The 22,910-nt window shown below is 39.1% G+C and overlaps 3 protein-coding genes across 3 annotated transcripts; 1 reads left to right on the top strand and 2 right to left on the bottom strand.

The window, feature by feature from the left end:
• Positions 1–13: 13 nt before the first annotated feature.
• On the bottom strand, positions 14–6,730 carry LOC129457209 (uncharacterized). The gene is made up of 10 exons (XM_055229860.1): positions 6,655–6,730; positions 6,553–6,585; positions 4,954–5,193; positions 4,539–4,796; positions 3,404–3,664; positions 3,040–3,297; positions 2,048–2,314; positions 740–1,036; positions 392–667; positions 14–276 (listed from the first exon to the last, which is right to left on the bottom strand). Exons 1-10 carry the CDS (start codon positions 6,689–6,691, stop codon positions 14–16), a joined length of 2,190 nt encoding a protein of 729 aa, XP_055085835.1. The 5' UTR covers positions 6,692–6,730.
• A 2,754-nt stretch (positions 6,731–9,484) lies between these two features.
• Positions 9,485–13,341, top strand: arl14ep (ADP-ribosylation factor-like 14 effector protein). The gene is made up of 5 exons (XM_033988431.2): positions 9,485–9,705; positions 10,417–10,612; positions 10,683–10,790; positions 11,243–11,274; positions 11,682–13,341. Exons 1-5 carry the CDS (start codon positions 9,635–9,637, stop codon positions 11,908–11,910), a joined length of 636 nt encoding a protein of 211 aa, XP_033844322.1. The 5' UTR covers positions 9,485–9,634; the 3' UTR covers positions 11,911–13,341.
• Positions 13,342–15,078: 1,737 nt separating this feature from the next.
• LOC117393844 (gonadotropin subunit beta-1-like) lies at positions 15,079–17,488 on the bottom strand. Its single transcript, XM_033991853.2, has 3 exons — positions 17,445–17,488; positions 16,242–16,451; positions 15,079–15,359 (listed from the first exon to the last, which is right to left on the bottom strand). Exons 2-3 carry the CDS (start codon positions 16,425–16,427, stop codon positions 15,159–15,161), a joined length of 387 nt encoding a protein of 128 aa, XP_033847744.1. The 5' UTR covers positions 16,428–16,451; positions 17,445–17,488; the 3' UTR covers positions 15,079–15,158.
• Positions 17,489–22,910: the final 5,422 nt, after the last annotated feature.

The raw sequence follows: 22,910 nt of genomic DNA, 5'->3' as shown, positions 1-22,910 counted from the left end.
AAAGGAATGAATTTTACTCACATGTGACAGACAGCCAACTCTCTGGAGAAGTCAGGACCTGTTGTGCAGATTCCTGAAGCTCACATCTGTATGAACCCTGATCAGACTTGGACACTGCAGAGATGTTGTATTGTCTGGAAGAATCTTTTTGGATTAATTGTCCATCTTTATAGAAATGGACAAAGGAGAAAGTAGCAGAATGTCTCAGTTTACAGGAGACAGAGACGGCATGTCCCTCAGGCACAGGGAGCGCTGGGATCAACAGGACCACAGCATCTGTCAAGAGAAAAATAATAATTAAAACGTGAATTGAATAAAAAAAACAACCACCAACTAACTCCAACTGCCCATCACACCCTTGTGGCTCAGACTTCTGAAGGTGTAGACCTACCATGAATGGTGATGTTGACGGCATCAGACATTTGTCCAGTCCCAGACTCACACCAGAACACTGCTCTGGTCTCTGGAGGTGCAGAAAATTCACATGTATGTGTGTGTTCTGTTGTGTGGGAGCGACACTGCTGTAAGGACTTTGTGGTCAGAGAAAACATCTGGACTCTCCACTCTTCATCTGACGAGCCGGGCCCACAGCTCACTGACACTTTGTCCATGGTGAGGTGTTGTGAGCTTTTAGGAAACACATCTGGAGCCACTCTGGAACCAGCATCTAACAGAACATTACCATCTTAAATTATTGAGTAAATAGTATATAATAATCAAGAAGAATCAGAAGTGCTACCTGCAGACCAGACAAACCGTGGTGGACTGTATTCAGTGTAGAAGTCTGTCCCTCGTGCAGCTCGACACACAAAGCCGGTTGTGCTGCTCAGACCATGAACACTGAAGGAGGCATGTGCAGTCCCTGAGGTGTCACCACTGAGCAGTTCATATGAGTACAGGCCTGATGGAAGAGGAACAGCCTGGTACCAGTAAAACCTCCATCCTGCAGAGGGCGATGTAACGTCACAATTCAGAGAGACAGAGGCACCAGGACTCAACCAGGACGGAGACACAGAGACGACAGGGACGGCTTTATCTGCAGAGTTAGATAAGATAAGATATGCCTTTATTAGTCCCACAGTGGGGAAATTCCAGTATTGCACCACACAGTTAAAGAAAAGAAGGAAAATGGTACATGCAATAAAACAAGATAATGGATAAATAGCTTAAAATAATTTAAAAAATAGACTTAAAAAATAAACTAAAAATAAACTAAAATAGACTCTAATGTTAGATTAAAGTGAATTATATTACTCTAAAATGTAAATTATGTACAGCTGTGGTTTTGTGAAAAAAATATTAACTTAAAATATAAACCTAAAGTGCCCAGAAATCTTTTATTTTTAATTTTTTTTCTAATAGTGGGCTTTTACACTTCTATGGTGTAACTCCTCACACATAACACATCTAGATGATCATATTGCCTTTTACTGTTTTAAAAATGCTATAAATGTCAACACTTTTGTTTTTGAGTCCCCCCTCCTCTTAATGTCCATGCAATGGGATGAGGGACTCAGAGGACAATCACAAAACAATTGGCATCCATTTTGTTGAAGTTTATTATTTTGTATCATAACTTTGTAAATTTATGAAAAATTGCAGTGTAGGAGCATGGGTGACAAAGGCTTGTGGGCTGAGCATTGGGCTTAATCACACTGTGAACCGTCAGGAGGATTTGAATGTGACTGCTAAATTACTCAAACATGCATAGATGACATATAAAACCTCTTCAGGCATGTTTTTGGTGAGGAGAAAACATTATACCATGGTAACAAGCTAAAAATGTCAATGTTACCTAATGCCCTCTCTTTAAATTAACTTTATAATGTCAAAAAAAATCTAAAGTGAAAATCTTATGTGATAACCCCAAAATACCATGACTTTTGAAGTGGTTGTACAAAAAAATCTGAAGTTGATCTGATAATGAAAAACACCTTGTGACATGTTTGAGCATTAACTGACAAAACTGTTGTATTTGAAAGACAACATACAATACATTTTGAAATAATTCTTTATATAAACATAGCTATAGCCATATTGGACTCACCGATCACTTGTAACTTGGTCACCTGGCTCCACTGTGTTCTCTGATATGCTCCTCTCCCTCTGCAGCTGTAGTTTCCACTGACAGACTCAGACACATTGGAGAGTGCATATTCTCTGGTTGCTGTAGGTAAGTCAACTCCTGTCCTCCTCCATTCATAAATCCACTGTGAGTTTCCTTCATCCTCCACCTCACACCTGAGATACAGGCTCTCTCCTACAAACACCTCTGTCCAGTCAGGCTCAGGTTGCACCACTGCTCCGTTTGACACTGTAAAGTTTAGTCATAAAACTGTTATTGAACTAATTATGACACATTGACACTGTAAAGTGACTTCTTACACCTACAGCTTGTTTGCAGGCAGTAACGTCCTGTTTACATGTCAATGCTGGCCAAGAAAACATTTAATTCCTGTTCAATTTGATCTGTATTTAGATGTAAATGATGAGGAGTGAACAGCGCTGTGCTCCCATTGACACACTGCACTACACCACAAAAGTAATGTTACCTCATCTTTACAACTTTGAGATCACTTTTAGATCTGGTGGACTTTAAAATAAGAATTAGTCTTTTTTCTGACAGTTCCTTGTGAAAATATGAATGTATGATGCCTAAATACATATTTTGTGATTGCGGTCAGCTGCACACTGCCTGCAGACAGCCAATCACTGCAAAGATACGGGCTGCTCTCTCAATACATATCAAAACAGTGAATATTTGTGAAAACTTGTGTCTGAGTAAACAGCCCTTAAGTTTGAGCTGTTCCCATGACATTTTGTTTGGACTTGGAAAAGTTGCCCTTTGTCACTAGTTATGTGTTTTTGTTGAGCTGCAGAAACTCCACATCATGAGGCCTTGATCATCACATAATTGGTGATAAGAGCATGTTCCTTGAACATGTCTCTTAATTGACCGTGGAAAAAGGAAGTATCTCTTTGAGAACATGTTGTCAGTGTAAGTGCTGAGATATACAGTGTAGAAATAACTGCACTCACCAGTTTCCCAAATAGTGACAAAGTCACTTTCTGGTGTGAGAATGAGCTCCTCTTTTCCTCTGCAGGAGTACACACCTCCATGATGTACATAGACTTTAGCTGTAGCTTCATTTAAGATCTCAAAGTGAGAAGTATGAGTGGAAGTACGTCTGATCCATTGATATTTCTGAATAGATTCTATCTCACAGCTCAGCATCACCCTACCACGCTCTGGGATGAGGAGACTGTCTGCACTCAGCTCAATACTCCGGCTTCTGTCTGTAGAAGGAAAATAAATAAACAAGGCCATTGGTAAAGATAAGAGAGTATTTCATACTTATTTTGATGTTTAATCATAAAAACATTACTGAAAGACTCTACAGACCTGTGTGTATTCTAAGTGCTTTTGTTGTGTACAGTGTTGCTCCATCCATCCCACAGGAGTACCCGCCCTGGTCTGACCCTGAGGCTGAGACGATCATCATCTCCACTGTTGTTTCAGATGTTCGTTTAAATTGATGGTTTGTGTCTGTTTTCACAATGACTCCATCTTTGTAGAAGTGCAGGTTTTCGTTGGAGGGTCCCACACACCGCAGAATCACTGTGTCCCTGATGAAGACCCCTGAAGGCATCAGCAGAGGCAGACCTGCAAATCCATTCAAATGTGTACAATGATGATGATAATAATAATAATAATAATAATAATAATAATAATAATAATAATAATAATAATAATAATAATAATAATAATAATAATAATAATAATAATAATAATAATTATTATTATTATTTTTTATTATTATTATTATTTATTACAATTATGAGACAAAAAAAACTGCGTGATAATGTAGTACATTGGAGAGACAGGTGTAAACTTTGTAAAACAGGATAGCTGCTGCAATTTGTGTTCAAGTCCAAAGTGAAAGGATAACACTGGTAAATTTACTGTTCAAAGTTTTCACGACTCCCTGTCAGACGCTCTTTAATCCAAATACTATGTGAAAATGTTGGGAAGTAGACCAAATGTGAATTTATACAACACTTCAATTCAACAGCCCACAGGAGCAGAGGCACAAACCTTTACACTCACTGAACGCTCTCATTTACATCAGTATTATGACACAAATAATACACACACTTCCCAATGGTAAATCACACACAACACACCCACAAACTGCATAAGCTATTTTTCAGTTTACTGTATACTCACAGTTTAGAGCATGGACTGATATCTCAGGCCCTAAATCTGCCATGTTTCCCTATTGGTCTCTCTGGCACTTTCACCTGCAGTTAAACTTAAACTTACATGTGCACTCACATATAACTTTGGTTCATTGACGTAAACTTTAACCTTGTGTCTCTCATCTGTGGGCACTAGGCACAGCTCAGTCTGGTCTGTTTGGTATTACCCTGGTCGACCCTCAGCACTCTCTAAATCTGATCCTCATGACCAAACCACACACCACCATTATATTATTACCAACAACTACAGACGAATGATCAGAGTGTTTTTTACTCACCAGTCTCCATAATGTCGATCGCATTAGTTTCTTTAGTGATGATCAATGTATCCACCCCTCTGCAGGAGTACACTCCTCCACGAGTTACACTTATTCTAGTTTTGTGCTCATTCAATATTTCAAAGTCAAGGACATTAAGTGAAGAGCGTCTGAGCCACTGAGGGTTTTCAAAGTCCTCTACAGAACATTCCAGAGCCACACTGCCCTGGTCTGGTACAATCCAGCTGAAAGCCCATATCCAAATATGACGACTCTGCCCTGCACAGAGAAAAGTCATTCACACAACAGGAATCATTATATATTTATCCATTACACATTATATATATGTTAGTTTATTGAATAAATAACCAAACTCTTAAAAACAAAGTTATAAACTGTTACTGGTACTTACTTCTAACCCACATCATTTTCTGACCATATATTATCCAGTCATTGCTCACACATGTGTAAACTCCATCATCTGTATCAGACACTGAGCTGATCGTCAGCTCCACTCTGGTGTTTGTTCTTCTGATCTGATGAGAGACATCTTCTGTCACCAGTCTGTCGTCTTTGTAGAGGCTCATCTTTTCCATGTCTATGTCCGACCCCACACACCGCACAGTCACAGAGTCTCCGAGCCACGGGGTTTTGTCTGGAGCTTCTAAAGTCACACCTGTGCAGAGCCATGTACTATTGGGTTAGGTATTAGTGAAGTCTGCAACTTTATTACATGGTTTGTTTGAAATTTGCCCTTTTACAGCAATACTCGCTCTGCACCAGATCAACTCTCCTTCAGGAAATACTTCTCTGTGTTTGTAAAGTTCATGTTTAAAATACCTTCCTAGTTCTGACCATTTCAACTGAAGCTTGTTTATTTTGTAATTTAGTTTTTATTGTTTCTTAAAGTGGCCAAATGTGCATGAAATGACAGGTATAATTAAATGTGATGAAGCATTGTACATGTTTCTTAATTCTATTTCATATGTCCAAAATCTAACCTTCTTACTCAAAGTATTTTATTTAAATACAGTTTCTTGTCCCCCCTTTTTTCTTTTCATCATCCATCATTCTTGCATCTTTCCTTATTATCGTGTTCATTTGACAATTTCATATTGATTTGATTTTCAATATTTAAAATTACTTCATATTACAGGTTTTGATTTCAAGAGAATTAATTTCAGAGAATAATTTAGAGGGGTGGAGTATATAGGCTAAATAATATATCAAATTTAAAAACATATAAATTATACTTCCAGCTTTTCTGACCTAGAAAACAAAACTAAACCCAAAATGAAAATGCAAATACATAAAAATGAAAGCATGTAATAAAAACTAAAACTAAAATAAATAAAATATAATCCAAGGATGAATAAATAAATAAATAAATAAATAAAGAACGAAAGAAAGAAAACAAATAAATAATCGTATAAAATAAAAGTAGAGAAAGATTATTTTACATTGGATATAATAATAATATCAACACAATGACTTGTATTCTACAGATGATCTTACAGTAACTGTAATAAAACATGCTCCTCTTGGTTTGTATTTGGCTGTAGACTTATGTTGCTCTTTGGGTTTATTTTAAGGCCGACCATCTCACATTTTATCTTCACTTAAATAGTTCTCCCATGTATCCCACATTGATCGACCCAGTTGTCCCATTTCACATCACATGTCCCGTTCATTTTAAATGTGATTTGTTCCATTTATTTAGTCTTCCTAATTTTTCCATTTCTATATAGTTGGGCTATTTTTTTTAAAAAATTTTTATAACACTTTTCCTTAATATCGAGAAGTCTGAGTCATTCACAACAGTATTACAGTTTTTTGAGGTTTAGTTTTTGTTGTTAGTTTCAATATACATTTGATTTTGTTACATATATTTTCCCCAAAATTATTGTAGAACTGGGCGTGACCAGAAGATATGAGAGTAGTTTCTCCACAATTCCTCCAGCACAATGAGGATATTGAACTGAAGCTTCTTCTGCTGAATCAAAACATGAATAAAAAAGGAACATAACGTAGTTACCTTGGGTTGTTTCACAGAGGACAGCGATGAGATCTGAAATGAGAACAGTAAACAATGGACAAAGGCCTGACTCTGGACTTGTATTAAAGTGAATGTACTCACAGGAGCAGAGCAGAGACCAGACCCAAGGAGAGTCCATCCTTAAACCAGCACGGCTCTGCAATTAGACTCTTCAAACTCTCAAAGCTACACTCAAAAGAGGAAGTCACATTCTTTTACATTGAAAACTATTCTGCGTTTCCTTCCCTTTCACACTGTCGGTGTAGTATTTGATACTTTTAAGAGTTTGGCAGCAGTCAGAGAAGTGACATTTTAAAATGAAATAAGGTCCACACTTAATACATTTTATTTATAATGCACTCTTCATTCTATTGAATCTCAGAGTGCTACAATAAAACAAGAACTTTAAACTGCTACTAACTGCAAAATGCTAAAAAACATCAACAATAAGCTTTTTCTAAATAAAAAGGTTTAAATTCAGAAGTAGTTTCCCTCAAGAGTTTTCAGACACATCAAAACTAAAACAATTGTGTAACCATTCATAACTGTACTAACCTGGACATATATTTTGACTTAAAAAACATCCCAGTGACTTCCGTTTATATCATGGCCTTTTCTCGACTCTGACAGACCTGATCAAAATAACACAATTTGGACAAATAAAGTCTATGCAAGTTGTGTGGGGCCCCACAGATGAGTGGGGCCCCACCTCCCGAGTCTTGATGGTTTGATCATTCATGTCAGTCTTTCTACATGTATTTATGACAAAACCTGACTCTGGTTTGTTCCTCAGCATAAATATCACTTTCTCATTGGTTAAATGGGTAAAATACAACACACTGCAGTGTCCTGACCCCGCCCTCTTCCCCTCGCTCATAAACACATCTCAGAGACAGCATGATGTAACACATTTGAATAGTTTTAAACATGTTTAAACTAGACACACTTTTTAAAAAGTTTCCCTGCATTTATTGAACACAAATAACATGATAACATGACATGTTTTCTGCAGCGCATAGACTAGTCATATTATTATGAAGAGATGGTGAGCATAAAATATTCACAGGTAATTGGCCTAAATCAGTGTTATGTTTAAAGTTTTAATTTGGAGACTGTCCTACAGAGTGTCAGGGGCATAATGGCAGTATGACAAATTATTTATAATGGAATCAATAAATGTACTCACACTTGAACCACCTGGTATATATTAAAATACAAAAGAAGAAAAATGATTTTGTGGGGAGGTCGTCCTGCTTCACTGTCTGATGTGAGTATTACAGATACATTTAGTGCAGATGATGACAGCTGTGCATCATGTTGTGGCATATGAATAATCACATGAACCCGAGTGTCACTGAAGTGGTGAAGGCCCCATGTCACATTTTGCTTAGGCCCCTGGAGGTTAGATCCTGTTCTGTTGATACATTATCCCCCCTGGCTGTAACAGTTATTGTCACTGTGTATTTGCACTAATTACACGAAAAAGACATGTGTAACATGCAATCTTTCAAACTAAACTAAAACCTTGCTCGTTTTTTTTTTTTACTTTGGCAACTTTATAATTTAACTTCCTGGTTGGACACAGGCAGCAGATACGACATAGAGGTATAGAGGTAATACCGTAACTGTTAAGTATCAACCATAATGTTGACCAAGGACAAAACCTGTCAACATTTGCACAATAGTTATAATGCGTCTTAAAATATAAAGATTAAAACACCTTTATTTTGTTCAATAAGGTTTAAACTGCCAGAAATGTGTGCGAATTGTTCCAGCATTTTGGATCTACCATATTTTCCGGTGCCATTTGTCACTCTGGAGTTTAAAAAAATAAAAATTTTAATAATGAAGATATAAAAATATATATGTCTGGACTATAAGTCACATTTGAGCAAGTTATTTTACAAAATTTGAGAGCAAGAACGGGCATTTTATCTTTACGGAAAAATTATAACTATAAAACAGAACAGGCTGAATAGCAGTACAGCACTGTCCTAACGGCAGGAGCAGGGCGGACCAAAGAATGTTTGTTTTAAAACTCAGCACTTCCTGCATTTTGGAACATAGAGTTGCATGTAGTTACAACAGGTGCTATCACAACAAACTAAGTAATATTTAGAGCAACATAAAAACCTGTCAGATGCACTTTAAGGAAGAAGAGGGCACAACTGGAGCCCCTCACCATCCAGAGCTCTTAGTGTGTTTATTTATTTATTTATTGTGTCCGTAACTCAAGATATAAACGTTAATAAGAGGCAAATCAGTGGCCTTATTTCCCTGAGGTCGCTCCCGCTAACTTTAGCAACAGGTTTGATTGACAGTGTTGCTAAGCACCCATCCCCTGCCAAAGCAGCGGTGCGGGCAGAAAGGGGCGTTACCTTCAACAACTTCATGCCAGATTGGCTCCTCTAACTGCTCGCCTCATGAGCTTCATTTGACTCTTTATACAGTCTATGGTTGGAGCATGCCGGTAAAGACGTTATTAAACATCTGTGTAATCCCTTAGGTGTCCAGGTCTGATCCTCAGCTAAAGATGAAGTTTGAATCTGTCAACTGAAGAAATCGTTGTAAGACTAAAAACGTTTCAATGCTCAACCAAGTCGCTTCTTCAGCTGTTCATGAAGAAGAAGACTCTCATTTTAGTCTTCACTCTTAAAATGATTTTTCCAGTTGACAGATTTAAATTTAGTCTTTTGCTAGACATTATTAAACCTTGTGTTTTTTAAGAATCCAACTTCAAAGTTTGTGTATAATTCAGATAACCATGATAAATCATAAAAGTATTTATTAACTGTTACCTCCTTTAAGTTATTTTGTAAAAACACAACTGTGACACATCCTCCTAACCGAGAGAGGCATCAATACACTACTAGGTCTAGGCTCGCAAAAAACAAAACAAAAAAAGAAGTAGAAGTATTTTTCCCCGCCACCAGAGGGCGCCCGCGGATAAACCGAGGTCCCGTTCCGTAGAGTGAGAGGGATAAACAGGAAGTCATCTCATGCTCGTGGTGTTTTCTCGGGTTTGTTCATCTTTAGGCTGTTTTAACCATTTAACCAAGTCTTTTTTCCGAATACATCAAAAATGCCCGTGATATGTGCCGCAATCGGCTGCAATAACAAGTTCGTCAAAGGATCCGACATCAGGTTTTACAGGTGAGTGATGAGGACCCGAGATGTGCGCAGGCTTTTGTTTAGATTCTGATGAATAATCTTTAATACATTTTTTTAACCTTTTCTTTTATATAGTGTGCTAATATATTTTAAAAAACTAGAAAGAACAGTGTAAGATTCAACTGACCTTGGTCTGTAAATACTGGCTGCAATACAACAATAGAAAGGGACAAATCTACTGTTAATTTATTTGACAGTGTATTTATATGTGTTGCCCTACATCCAGAATACAGACTTCTTCAATACTTAAATAATTTATACTGAGAGGCATCATTCTGGATTTGCCAGGCAAGTAATGACATTTCATTAGCCTCATAGCATAACTGTCTAGATGATTTTTAAAGGTTTGAGGTTTTTTGTGCTTTTTTTGGCTGTAAAAATGTTTCTGATTGGCCCTGGACAGAGCCAATGACACATAAAGATGCAGCAAACTCATGTTTCCATAATTTTGTCAATTCTTCTCAATGCATGTAGCATGTGAAGTTTGAACAGAATTTTATTAAGTCATAAATTGTAAATCTAACCACAATTGCAATGCTTGTAAAAAAAAATGTAACTGGATATTTCCCCCAAATCAATCAGACTTAGCACATCCATAGAGCACATCTCAATTGAACAGATCAGATCAGTGGATGCATTCATTGAAATGTGTAACATCTAATGATTGAGTTGCATTTTATCTCTTCTCTGTAGGTTTCCTCTGAGTAAACCACAGCTGTCCAGTAAATGGGTGAGCAGTCTAGGTCTGAAGAACTTTGTGCCGACGCCTAACACGTGCTTGTGCTCAGAGCACTTCAGAGCCGACTGCTTCAGGGACTACAATGGAAAACAGTTCTTGAGAGAGGATGCTGTGCCCACCCTCTACACCCATGGCCACGAGGGCACACGGGTAAAGCACATGACATACTGGGACATAATGTATTTTCATTTGTTTTTACTTACAACTACAGTTACTCTAGATTGAACTCCGCAAAAGGGGCGTGCCACCAAAGGACAACGCCCCAACCCAGGGCCAACAAGCAACGAGGAACACAGACCCCCGGCGAGAGAAGAGAGGAGGGGGCCGGGTATGTGTTCTTTGTGACTTGACTTTCTGTGGCACATTTATTAAGTATATTTTCTGTGTGTGCTTATTGCACACATTATCAAACACCGCCAAAAAGATTTTAAAATAGTCTGAAAAGCCAAGGAAAAAACAAAAAAATGATTTGAACAGCACAGGTTCAGAAGCCTGTAATCAATACGAGTGTTCATGGTCCTGTGTAGGTGTTTGATTTTCAATGAAAAGGTGAGAGTGATTATAAGAAAACCTGTTGGCTAATGCTAGCTAGCTTATGACTGTAATATTATTATTGTTTGAGAGGGACTTGTTGAACAGCAAAAATCAGATCATATGTTGTAGTTTCATCCAAGTCTGTTCTTTATAGTGAGATTGTGTCAAAAACTGAAAGTTTTGCACATTTTGTGCAAAGTAAAAGGCTTTGTTCAAACCTTCACATGTACACTGTTTTTGTCACAGGGTCGAGGAGGGCGCCGACAGCCGTCAGACAGGTTAATGGATTTTTGACATTACATTTGACTATTACATTACATTATAGCTCTGCTTATCATTGGATTTATTTGGATTCATAATTTTCCTCATATTGATCGATCTTAAGTTTAGAATGGATTTTACATTGTCCTACTACAAACAAAATAGCTAATGCATATTCAGTTTTGATACACACACAACATAGAATTTTTAATGCTTGCCATTTAACACAAGAAATGATCTGCTCCAAGCCACATGCTTTTACTGACAGAAGATTGGCTGTAGACCTCATCAAAGCTCATCATTGACCATTAGATGTTACTGAATCTAGATTAAAATTTGATTCATTGTGCAGTTCGTCATGTGTGCTTTCCCCATTCCCAGCCCTGTAACTCCAAACCGGTCTCATTTTCTTCTGTCCTTATAGACAATCCTTAAACGCTAAGAGCAAAGTTTACGACGCCAATGGCCGCCTGTTGTCCAACGGGAAGGATCTGTGTGACTGCCTGGATGTGGACTGCATGGGTTGCTTCTTTCCTTGTCCCGACTGTGGCTCCCGGAAGTGTGGGGTGGAGTGCCGCTGTGACCGCAAGTGGCTGTACGAGCAGGTGGAGGTGGAGGGTGGGCAGATCATACGCAATAAGTACGCCCTCTGAACGAACTATGCGGACAACACCGCCTTTTAAAACAAATCTGCCAACAGGTTTAAGTCAGATTCTGTCTATGGTGGAAGTGTAATAATTCAAACATATGGGAGAGCGATATTAAAGGCGCTGTACTCAATTGCTTTTTTTTTTGTAGTTGGGCAAGGTGTGTTTTGACCCAGTACAGATATATTGAAAAAGCAGCGCTTGAAGTCAAAGTAAGTCCGCTGTGTACTTTCTGACATTTTTATTGTTTGGGAATTGGGAAGTGTGTTGTTAGCATTAGGGCTGGCCAAAAGACACAGTTTCTCAAATTGTTAGCTTGTAGAACGTGTGTGAGTGACAGCTGGATTTAACCAATCACAATGAAGGATAAACATTCAAAAGCAGCAGATGGCTTTATTAACCTCTTAGAGGCAATAGAAAATTATCGTTCATCCCTTGTTATTAACATTACTGTAACACCAAAACTCTGCTCTGGCCTCTGAAAGTTGTAAAAAGTGCTTATAAACTAATTGCAGTGAATAATAAGGATGCTCAAAATGCATAAATTAAAAGAGGAAAAAACTTTGGACCCCTGTAAACTGTTTAAAATGAACTCATTCTGTTTTCCACATTTTTAATACAGTAAAAATCAGGTACAGCAGCTTTAAATGGCCAATACCTAACTTTTGTTTCTTCTAGTTCAGCAAAATGCACTAGTGCCATGCAAAAGCAGCAATTTTCTGAAAGAAAATGAGATATCAGCCATGCATGACAAAATCTTTGCAGATGAGAACTACCTTATTTTCCGGAGTATAAGTTGCACCAGCCAAAAAAATGCATAATAACAAAGGAAAAAATATATAAATTGCATCTGAGTATAAGTTGCACCCCCAGCCAAACTGAAAAAAATTTGACTTATAGTCCAGAAAATACGGTATATGGATGCCCCTGCAAGGAACATAAATTAAATCTAATCTGGTGTGTTGTTGGACGACTGGTGCTAACTATCCCAGGTAGTTGTTTTTCTGTTATGGTTTAACATGGGAGTTAAAAAAAATAGACAATGACAACTATCTCTTCACCCACCACTGATCATACTGCATTCAGACAGAGGCAAAGTGGATGAAGAGTCTTGCCCAAGGGCATAACAACAGTATGCACTGAGATTGAACCGCAGTGACTTTGTGAATGTTCAAACCACTGTCTTATTGATACTGTGTTTTCAAGTTGTGGAGAAAAGAAAAAAACAACAACCCATAAGCAGTCATCAATGTTTTTTACTTCCTTTTCTTTCTTGAGGTGAAATGACTGAATTACGTTCGCCGTCTTTATGTCAAACTTGGAAGTGATTGTAATTTGGCAAACTTTATTTCTTATTATACCAATAAGTTTTAATGTCTCTACTATGACTATGAGACATTACTTTCTCATAGTTTTAATAAAGTGTTTTTATGTTACGATGCCGATTATATTCTTACGGACTTATTTTTACAAATTTGTGTTGTTTCACATTGTTTAGGTTGAGGCTGTGTTATTAGCAAAGGGTAAAGTAATCCTAATCCTAATGCTTTTACACTCGAGCAGAGCAAAATATGCACACATGTCCCAAGCCTATAAAGCTTGTTTTGGATCTCTATGTGGGTAAAGGCTTTTGTGGTGTTTGGTGGCACACAAGCAAGGAATCAGTGGCTGTAACCTGCATCTCAGGAACTACACAGGGAATGATTTTGGAACCAGCATTTTCTTGAAGCCCAAAATATAAACCAGAATTATCAGAGCGAGTGAGACCGGAGTGTTCAGGCACATAGTCCCGCTCTGGGGGTCTGCGCTTTGGGGGTCTGCGCTCTGGCCCCGGGGCTTAAAAAAACATAACTCATCATTAAAACATGAGACTGAACTAAACCAGTAATGATGAAGTTTTAATGAAAAAATGTTCTTGTACTTATACTTAAGAACAAAATAATAATGAAAAAGCTGGTAAAAATGTTTAATCCACATTTGTCAGTTCAATGTTGCCGTAGGGGAAAAACTGGAAATCACAATTTTGATGAGGTTTATAATTAATCTTCTTATTTATGTAATTTATTCCATTATGGGCATTGATAAATATACTTGGTGGAGTCACACATTTTGTGAAGAAGTATTTGGACCATCAACCTAAAAACGTTTAGTTCCTCTTTAAATATTGATGACATGATTAAGCATTATATCCCAGAAAAAACACAATCATTGCAATTGGGGTGAAGTGTCTTGCCCAGGGGCACAACAGCAACTCTTTTCTGAGACCAACTCCATATACAGAATGTCTACAAACCTGCCAAAAAAGATTTAACAGAAAATTACTAATATTTTATGTGATTATTCAATTATAACTTGAGTGAATATTCTATAGACATAGAGGACTTGAAAGGTGATTTACAGTGGCACAGTGCCCTCTATTGACTATTTTGGAAATTGCTGCATAAAAGTTGGGTCCCATTCATTTTGCTACTTAACTGTTAATGGTATTGTCTACTGTTCCTAGTCCTTTTTTGGCCATTTTAGTGCAAACTAGATCATTTTGCAGCTTTGTGTGAGAGTGTGTACTGCCTTTAGTGGCCACTACAATGTCAAGTACTATGTGACATCATATGTGACTGTACTGATTAAAGCCAGGTGTTTTAGCGTACAAACATCTGACTGGAGGGGTGGAGTTTAAAGTGTGGATACCTGTTAGACCAATCACTGTTCCTGATATGTGCAGATCTCGTCCCTTCTCTTCCTCACGCTCTTCTTTAAAGTGGGACTAAACACCTAAACTCCGCCCACAACCACATTTCAGACTGAGCTGCTAAACTGGGCAGTACCTTGAGGAGTACAGAACAGAGTGAGGGGAGAAGAGGCCAGTCCTGCATAATGTCATGCACTACAGGCAGCACACACATAGTTTGTGACTGTTGCAAATTTCCCGTAAAATGACCAACAAGAAAGGGCTCAAAATAGTAAACAATTATATTAAAACACTATATACACAGTTTAGTGGCAAACAAGTTGATTTAGTGTTTAGTTCCAATTTAACAATGAAATACGATGTAGTGCTTTCTAGAGGTGGATAGTAGTTTAATTTACTATGCTTGCAAATGCTTTTACTACTACTACTACTGCACTACTTTCTACTTCTGCTGAGTAACATCACTTTTTTTTCTTTTTTTTTTTACCTGTTTGAGAATGAATAAATCATAATTCCGTACACAGCAGAGACAGGGTGAGCAGTTGATCACGCTTATTTATTGTGATTAGTGCAGGCAGGAGGGCAGGTCATGGCTGAAGTGCTCACAGTCCACGTACTGGGTGGCACAGGGCCCACAGGAGCAGCTGTGTGCCCGGGGGAAGGTGACGGGCACGGGGCAGTTCTGGATCAGGTGCTTGTCGTAGTGCCAGTCACCCACACACACCCTCTGCTCCGGACTGTTGAGGTAGTCCATGTACACCGGGTCCTGTCAACAGCACACAACACACACTGGTTCATACTGGTGGTTTTCAGATTGTCGAATGTGATGATGTACTCCCAGATGGGACCCCTATAGATTATATTGTACTTTGCCATAAATATCTAACAGGTAAATGCGCAAATGTTAAACCTGATCATTTCTATTATTGATTAGGCTCAAGAACCCACTGTATTACAAGAAAAAATCTGCATTTTAATTATATTCATTTTAGCTGCCTCCCATCTGTATTAAATTTGATTGGCCTATAAAATCTTGTGATGTCATCGAAAACCCAGCAATAGATGACATATTTGAATTAATGTAGTCTTTTAGTTTCAGTCGTTTGGCAAAATGCTAAAAAAAACAAAAAACTGCTGCTGCTAGTGGTTAAAGGTGCATTATGTAAATTTTCTCTGCAACCGTTTTCCATGGAGAAGTTATTGGAACGTTCTACACTTAAGTTATCTGTCTCCATGGACAACTGGATCGGGTGAGTTGGCATGAGGAGTGGTTTGTGGGTTAAGGAACTGGTGGTAGCAGTGACTGGCATGAGCAGCAGGTACATGGGCACAGTACCTGATGGTCAAATTGTTATGAAGTGTGGGTACAATGGCATAGTTCCAGCAGTGATTGACGTGAGGAGTGGGTTGGTATAGTACCTGGTGGTAGCAGTGACTGGTCTGAGGATTCTGTACATGGACATAGTACCTGGTAGTCAGATTGGCATGAGGAGTGGATATAACACCTGGTGATGGCAATGACTGGCATGAACAGAGGGTACACGAGTACAGTACCTGGTGGTAGTGTTGATTGACATGACGAGAAGGTACATGGGTATAGTACGTGGTGGTCAGATTGGTACGAGCAGTAGGTACCGGGGCACAGTACCTGGTGGTAGCAGTTCCCGGCGCAGATCGTGGTGAGCACCTCCTCCCTGATGCCACAGCTCTCAACCTCCATGCTGACGTTCACCGGGCGGCACTGGATCAGGCCGCACTCCGCCCCCACTAGGGCTGTCCCCGTCGCCATGACAACCAGCACCATAGCCGTCGCCATGACAACCTGCTGCTGCATCCTCGGCCGGGGCGCAACTCTCCTCTGCCGGTACAAGTCAAATCAACAGCCTTATGAAATGTCAGTGTAAAAATAAAGCAGAGGGCGTGAGGACTCCCTCTGCTGGTGAACTGCAGAGTGAAGCAATTGTTACTAAGCTGAAACAGAAAACAACAAACAAACAAAACCATGCTTGGAAGTGTGTTTGTTGTATTGTAGCTGTGGAGTGAAGGTAATTGGAGCACTTGAATAATTAAAATGACTCTGGTGAAAGTGTCTTGACTTTAAAAACATGGAGGAACTTCAGCACAGTGATGCGACGAGAGCTGAAGAGGAAGATTTTTACGCAATACGAATACGCAAGATTTTTTAAACTAGCGGAACTGAAAGCCATAACTTATGATATGTAGTGCGTGCCCTTAGTGGTTTTAAACAGGAAGTACACACAACTGGACCTGGGTTGCCAGTGTCTTAACCTGAAGATAGAAGACACAAGTTTTTCTCATTCTCAGTATATGGACAGGCCTCATGTGAACTCTCAGAACCTCCAGAATTCACTCACTGAGCTGCAAAGGCTGCACTAGCACTGATTCATGGGCTGCAGGTGCCGAGGTTCAGATCAGAGAGAGTCCTTTTAGGTTTAAACCAACTGGATTTCATCGTTGTAACTGGCAACCCAAATGAGAGGCTTGTGTGAGGGTCATTCTGCTTTTTGATTGAATAACTATCTGTAACATGAACTTGTCCGTCAGGTCCAATGTTTTTGTAATGAAGAATAGTTGATCTGAACATGTCTACCTCATACCTGGGAACACAGACAGATCAAGTTTATGGAATTTGAAAATAAATAAATAAATAAAGTATAATAAATGACATACCCCACCTTTGAAATGCACTATTCCAAGTAAGTTCTCCAGTCAAATTGCTAAATCGGCGGTTATTAAATTGAAAACTACTCCTATTAGCCTCATTCGAACTGCTTCACTCCTCTGTGCACCAGCAGAGTTTTTACAGTTATTATGTTCAGTGTTGACTTACCTGTATATTTGTGTGCTTGCTCGTTCCTCTAGGCTCCTCCGCACATGCACAGATGAGTTCTACGCCTGCTCTGGTCTTTTATAATGTTCTGAAGGCGCTCCCAAAATCCCATAATCCACCAGGCCTTGAGCAGAAGATCGTTTTTCTGGTGTTTAGACTGAGAAAAGACTGTACGTTCACCTACGCATGGCCGTCATCCAGAGGGTTCCATCAACACAGATTTAGGATTGGAAATTGGGTGTTATTTGGAAAGTTGCAGTGGGCGATGCCATCGTCATTAGGGTATTTTTCATGGGGCTGCCGATTTTGACAGTAAATAAGTTTTATATGGACCACAAAGCCGTTTTAAAGCCACACAGAAAATTGGTGCAGTGTTGATTTGTTGGTCACATGAACATTGAACATTTTACACAAATCAACCTACTTCATATCTTATTTTAGCAACGAAACTCAAATTCTCCATTGAAATTAATAGTATTGAAAGACTGAAAGGGTCATTTTAAAATTCATTGTACTTCAATTGTCTTATGTCTATCTAAAAATCCATTCATTAAAAAATCCTGTATTTGATTTTTTGGAGTAAAATTTGTCTTGCGCCAGAACAGATATATTGTATAAGCAACTCTTATCAAAACCTGCTGTGTACTGTCTGCATCTGAAAAAGCATTTTATTGTCAGGAAGTGTGCGTTAGCATGCTAGTTGCCGTTATAACTCATTATAAACTTATAAACTCATCATGGTGAGTCATTAGGATGCTCGGAATGCATAAGGTAAGTGAGGAATAACTTTGAACCACTGTAAACTGTTTGAAAATAATGTAGTTCTGTTTTTTCACGTTTTTAAGACAGTACAAATAATATACAGTTCCATAAAAGATTGGAACAGTTGGAAATATTTTGACATTAATTATACATTGTAGAACAGTTTGGTGATCAGATTTCTTTTGTGCATGTAATCACACACCAAAAATCTGATCTAATTATTGTTCTTAATATATTGTTTTTGTCAATGTAAGATTTTTGCTGCCAAATAAAAAAACAAACAAAAAACAAATAAAAATGTTTCCATGATTAAAACTTACAAAGCTACACATTTCTTCCCTGCTAAAAAAACTAAAAATATACATTTATTTGACATAATACTTTTAGTGAAGGTGTACACCCTAATTTAAAAATGTAGCAGTGAGTCTTTAATTCTTGATTAAACGTCGTATATTATGCAAAATTGACTCTTGTGAGCTTTAAGCCATGTTAGGATGTTGTCACCTCCTCAAAAACATGCCTGGAGTTATATTTTGTTTCATTCACATGTTTGAGTAAGCCTTTATTATTATTCTGTCTACATCTCAAAATGCTCTGTTCCACCTTGTGATGTCATGAAGCACTGGTTTTCAAGTTAGCAGCTCCTTTTACCTTTTATTTAGTAAAGATGGAATTGCAATTGCAAAAGATGCAATTTCAGGGCTGATATTATTCAAATTATTTTAGTGAAGGAGTGTATGGAGTTTAAAAACACAGTGGAGCACTTCCTGTATTACCACATGACATCACAAGGTGGAACAGAGTGTTTTCAGTTTGAGAGAAGAAGCCTAAATATGCAGGATATGTGTGTTAAACATGTGTGAATGAAATAAAACTCCAGGTATATTTTTGATGAGGAAACAACATTACAACAGAGATAAAAAATAGTGTAATTTGGGCCCTTTAATCTGCAAACAGTACACAACGATAGTTTCTACCAGAGGTCATCTTTCCACTGATTTGACCCATAATAACTCATGCTTGTCTCTATGGAGATAGAAAAGTTCAATGCCATACCGTGGAACATTCCAGGCAAATCAATTAAATCTCTAAGGAGCCAAGCAGATTCTGACCTTCTACACAGTGTACCTTTAACAGACTCTGGGTGATGACTGTACAAGCTTCATGATTTCTAAAAAGGTAAATCATAATAAAACTGCAGTTGTCATTTTTTTTTCTTGGAGCATAAATTGTTGAGGGATGCGTTTTCAGAACAAGTTGTCCTTCATTTTGCCTTCTACGCAGAAAGAGAGCAGTAAAACCATAGGCCGACTGTGACATGGCACTATAGAGTCCAGAGGGAATCCATTTGGACATGATGGATGAGCGCCCTCCAGTGGCCCGCTCACCCTCTGCACCACAGCTCCAGCAGTGACCCAGTGATAAAGCAGCAGCCTTTCTTATTCTGGAACTTTATGTATTAGTTTTAAGTTTTATTGGTGGTTTTCTACAGTGTGATAGTGTCCCAGATGAGGACAGACGGTTTTCCCTATTGGTTACAATGTACTTTGCCTTGAAATATCCAAAAGGTAAACGCACAAATCCTGAAGCTGCTCATTTATATTAGTAACTGGACCCTAGAACTCACTGTATTACAACAAAAATCTGTATTGATGTTATCAGCAATCCTCGGGGGGGTGATGCTAACTGGAGGCATTGCTTTATCTGAAACTCTGTTACTCAAATTAGACTTTAACCTGAGCTTTGCTTTAACACAATCGGACCATAAAGAACTGATTTAGCAGGAAAAAAACAACAGGTGAGCTGATCTGTGCTGTTAAACAAATCTCTCGCACATAAAATTACAGTCACAAGTTAGTTAACAGTTTTCCAGCTAGTCACTCTCACAGTTTTTGTCAAAAACCAAAAACGAAATAGGACCGTGAATGCTTGTATTTATCACATTTTGTATTTTTTCAAACTATCTTAAAACTCTTTTGGCAGTGTTTGCTGCTAATTATTTTGTCATAGACTTACATGTATAGATTGGGTTCACGTGTTTAAAATTGAGCTGGAGGACTCTGTATTCCGTAAAGCCCTCTGAATAACATTTATGTACAAATTATGCGCTACAAATAACCTTTTTCTTGCCGTTCTCATAAAGAGACAAAGAGAGACGAAGATCCTAGCTCAAAGATCTCGAGGTGAGTGCAATACATTTCCCATAAAGTATTAAAAAAACAACAAAAAACTCCACTGTACTACATATTTCTGATGATATGTGATGCTATGATTTGCATGTGGTCTTCATAAACACTTGTTACTCTCTGACCGGAGTGTGTGAGCCTAAAGCATCCAGGCATAACAGGATCAAACGCGAACAGCACAGTGCCAAATTTGGTGTCAATCTCTCTCCTCCTCTCCCTGCTCTATCTCTCTTTCCCTTTCTCTCCCCTCTCACCCCACTTCTCCCCTCTCTTTCTCCCACCCCCTCTCCTCTCTCCCTCCTCTCTCACCCTCTCAGCCCCCTGTCTGTTCTCTTCTCTCCTCTCTCTCATATCCCCTCTCTATCTTCTGTCTCCCTCTCTCTTTTCCCCTCGGACTCTCACCCACTCTCTTTTCTCCCCTCTCTTTCTTAACTCTATCCTCGCTCCTCTCTCCCCCTCTCTTCTCCTCTGTCTCTCTCTTCTCTCACCCTCTCGTACCCTCTCCCCTCCTCTCTCTCATATCCTCTCTCTATCTTCTGTCTCCCTCTCTCTTTTCCCCTCACCCTTTCACCCACTCTTTTTTCTCCCCTCTCTTTCTCTCTTATCTCTCTCCCCCCCTCCTCTCTCCCTCTCTCGTCTTCTCTGTCTCTCTCTCTTCTCTCACCCTCTCGTACCCTCTCCCCTCCTCTCTCTCATATCTCCTCTCTATCTTCTGTCTCCCTCTCTCTTTTCCTCTCGCCCTCTCACCCACTCTCTTTTCTCCCATCTCTTTCTTTCTTAACTCTATCCTCACTCCTCTCTCCCCCTATCTTCTCCTCTGTCTCTCTCTTCTCTCACCCTCTTGTACCCTCTCCCCTCCTCTCTCTCATATCCCCTCTCTATCTTCTGTCTCCCTCTCTCTTTTCCCCTCACCCTCTCACAAACTCTCTTTTCTCCCCTCTCTTTCTCTCTTAACTCTATCCTCGCTTCTCTCTCCCCCTCCCTTCTCCTCTGTCTCTCTCTTCTCTCACCCTCTCGTACCCTCTCCCCTCCACTCTCTAATATCCCCTCTCTAACTTCTGTCTCCCTCTCTCTTTTCCCCTCGCCCTTTCACCCACTCTCTTTTTTACCCTCTCTCTTTCTCTCTTATCCCCCCTCCTCTCTCCCCCTCTCGTCTCCTCTGTCTCTCTCTCTTCTCTTACCCTCTCGTACCCTCTTCCCTCCTCTCTCTTCTCCCACCCACCCCTCTTTTCCCTCCTCTCTCTCTCTCTCTCTCTCTCTTTCTCTCACCAGCTCACTCTCTTCTCTCCCCTCTCTCGTTTATGAGGCAGGATGAAGGGATTATGGCACGGTTTAGGCAGTTTCCAGCAGGTGCAGCGGCGGTCCTCTGTGTATGTGTGTGCGTGTGTGTGCGTATGTGTGCGCGCGTGTGTGTGTGCGTGTGTGTGGGCGAATATTTCTCACACTGTGGGGACAAAAATCTGTATACACACTGCCCTCACGGAGACCACATCATGTCCCTAATAGAGAGAAAAAATAGACCCCTAATTCCCCTATTATTACTAGATAAATAACATGGTTTAAAGTTCACATATGGGGTAGGTTAAGGTTAGGAAAGTAATTACTATGGTTACGATTAGGATCAGTCTCCGGGAAATGAATGTAAGTAAATGTAATGGCCTCAAAAAGTCTGGAAATCCAACATTGGTGTAGGTGTGTGTCATCACTTCACAAGGGCATTACGATGAAGAGCACGTGTCCTCCTAATCAGAGGCTAAAGGAACAAAGAGCGCTGAGACCGGGACTAAGACCGGGACTTAGCCTGGGTCTAGGGACTTTACAGGCCTATGTTTGCAATAGTAATCCAATGATGCTTTAACATGGGGCGTGGGTGCTGGAGGCTATTCAGACAAGGATTTGAAAAAAAATACTCATATCAAAGACTATATTAAAGGTGCACTACGTAACTTTTCTGATGGAATGTTCCGCATTATGGCATTAAACCTATCTTTCATTTAAAAACATGCATCCTTACTGTGAGCGGGGTTGCCTCTCCACAGATTTGACCTGTAATTTGGCCTGGTAGTGTCTCCCCGTGCATATAAATATGTTTAATTCCATACTGGGCAGCATTTTAGGCAAAGAAATGTCATCTCCATGGAGACAGCAAGTGACAAACTGCTTGGTCTGTCAGAAAAGTTACATATTGCACCTTTAAATATTTACAGTAACTTGTTTTTATGCTGTGTTGTTTTTAGATGCCTTTAAAGTGCATGAGAAGTTGGCACGTCTTCCTAATTATGAGTTGGTTTGGTGAGATAACACCATTGGTAAATATTTATCGTAGTTTTACATCAGTTAAGTGGCAGGTTTTTAGTTTTCTTTTATTTTTTTTCCTTTCTTTTTTCATCGATATACAAATGCAGACATTATTTTGTTTAAGAAAACAAGTGTAACATTTATTAGGCTATTTGTCAAATGATAACAATTGTGTAAATTAGACTGATTTCATGATTTTTTTTTTGTATTACCTCTCTCT

Source organism: Periophthalmus magnuspinnatus, chromosome 3 (genome assembly GCF_009829125.3).
Source record: "Periophthalmus magnuspinnatus isolate fPerMag1 chromosome 3, fPerMag1.2.pri, whole genome shotgun sequence".
NCBI classification, from domain to species: domain Eukaryota; kingdom Metazoa; phylum Chordata; class Actinopteri; order Gobiiformes; family Gobiidae; genus Periophthalmus; species Periophthalmus magnuspinnatus.
This window is presented reverse-complemented; position numbering and strand designations above follow the sequence as displayed.